We start from the raw sequence: 2,147 nt of genomic DNA, 5'->3' as shown, positions 1-2,147 counted from the left end.
CAAAATCACAGTGGACAGTGGATGGTACTGGCATGAAGGAGCTGAACTATAAAGGTTTGCATTGACATCATATCAAACTTTGTATTATTCTAAATCCATTTCTGTTAGCTGTATCATCAAGCAATCAAGTAAAAGTTGAATCAAAACAAATTCATGTGAACTGATATACAAGCTATACTACTTTTTATCACAAGTAATGTATAAACAGTTGTTGTACATGTGTTGTTCAAAAGTTTTTAAGAAATCTTTGTCTTAAAAACAGACACCTGAGACTAGAACTGTGCTTCAATCAAAAAGTGCAATATTGTATTACCTGAACAACGATAAATTCAATTTAAAGTACACCTTGAACTAAGAACATATATGGTTGGTGTTTTGCTCCCATGTTCGTTCAAACTATGCACATCAAACTTCATAATTAAGAGATTTCAAAAGAAAGAGTAGCTTTTGTTACAAATCTGCTGATATGCTGCACCTGTCACGACACTTGTAAAGGTTCTATAACAAAGTGACTGTTAATAACTAAGGAAACACTCAAGCAATCAGGAGGGGGTGCATATATATGTAATTTTGTCAAAAAGAAACTGGCCATCTCTACAAAGAATTAATAGATATAATAAAAATATATAAGCAAAGAGGCTTTTCGTTTACAAAATATGCAAGTTTCCTAATATAATATTTTCTCAAAATAATAATCAATATCAAACTTTTATCAGTTCTTTGCTGGCAATCTAAATACTTTAAAACTTCTTGGTCACATCCAGCACTTTCTAATATGGATTTCTGATAAAAAAAACACATTAGTACTTCACAATAGCCTCACATGGATCTTTCAATTTGTCTCTCCCCTTCAAATCTACAAGTTCAATGCATACAAGGCACAGTGCAACAACACCCCCCATTTCCTTCACTAATTCAGAGGCAGCTTTCATTGAACCTGTAAGTGAAAAAAAGGTTCTTTCAGTTCTTTCATAAAATGTTAGACAAAGTAGTTGTGATCCATTCTGTAACTCCCACATTTCTTGACACTTTAATTGAAAGTGATAAAGAAGCAATATGAAGTAATGTTAACACAAGATATAGATATATATGTGTTGTCCAGATTTAAATAAAATATACAAGCATCAGGTATATGAAATCATATTCAATTTTTATGAAGAAGATTTCTTGATAATGCCAAAGATTTACATGGACTGAACAAAATGTATCAGTATTTATCTATCTAATACAACTCAGCACAAAGAAAATAATGTTTCTTTTATGTAAGGAAACATCTACTGACAAAAATAAACAAAACAGCAAATAGTGGCTAACATTATTTTTGGAGAGTAAGGCTTCCACCAATTCACTTATTAACAAAAAGACAAAGACATATACCATGCAGCAATATACAGTGAAAAAAAAAATGACTAGAAAATCTTTTAGCCTGTTTAAAACTATCAAACTATAAAAAGACTATTATAAATACACTAATAATTAATGGATAAGGTGCATCCATGCTTACCTCCTGTCGCAAGAAGGTCATCAATAACTACCACCTTCTGACCTGGCTTTATGCTAGATGCCTGAGCCTCAAAGACATCCTGTAAACAAAGTCAGAACAAAATGAGACATAGGGTATCAATACATATCATAAAAATAAATAGAGAACCAAGAATTCAATAAGCATTAGCTATATAGTATATGACCATCCATCATAAAATGATTAAGAAAACGTACAAAGGTTTTTTCAGTTAGACCAACCACTAGGGTAATCAGAATGCAAAATGTTCACCATATAATAGTAGTAGTAATACAAAGGTTTCATGCTTATTTACTAGATGTATCTTAGTACGCTGCTCTGGAGCTTTAATATAATTGTTTTAATAATATTCCAAGTTCAATTTCTTAATGTCATTATTCCCAAAAAATCAATCAGGTATCTTCAGAAAGAAAATTTCTGTATAACTATATATACCATTACTCAAAATACATATGACTACTCATTCCAGCCCATATTGTCATAAAGGTTTAATAAATACCCAGATTCTTAATACAAGTTACATCTGGGACAAACCAAGTAGGGAGGATCTTTCTGTTAGCTAATTAGAAGACTCTTCCACTCATCCCAATGTCATTCTCTCAGAAAATTTTGTCCCTTACACAGC

General features: G+C 31.5%; 1 protein-coding gene across 2 annotated transcripts in view; it reads right to left on the bottom strand.

Moving 5' to 3' along the window:
* Nucleotides 1-6: 6 nt before the first annotated feature.
* The window catches only part of LOC119593153 (adenine phosphoribosyltransferase-like), a 5,254-nt gene continuing 3,113 nt past the window's right edge, over nucleotides 7-2,147 (bottom strand). For both annotated transcript variants that reach the window (XM_037942118.1, XM_037942119.1), the window contains exons 4-5: nucleotides 1,505-1,583; nucleotides 7-937 (exon numbers count right to left, since the gene is read on the bottom strand). In XM_037942118.1, the coding sequence (XP_037798046.1) occupies nucleotides 801-937; nucleotides 1,505-1,583 (216 nt within the window). In that variant the 3' untranslated portion in view covers nucleotides 7-800. The remainder of the gene's footprint in view (nucleotides 938-1,504; nucleotides 1,584-2,147) is intronic.

This window comes from Penaeus monodon, chromosome 31, assembly GCF_015228065.2.
Source record: "Penaeus monodon isolate SGIC_2016 chromosome 31, NSTDA_Pmon_1, whole genome shotgun sequence".
NCBI lineage: Eukaryota > Metazoa > Arthropoda > Malacostraca > Decapoda > Penaeidae > Penaeus > Penaeus monodon.
Note: the sequence above shows the minus strand (reverse complement) of the source record. Positions and strands in the feature narration are given on the sequence as shown.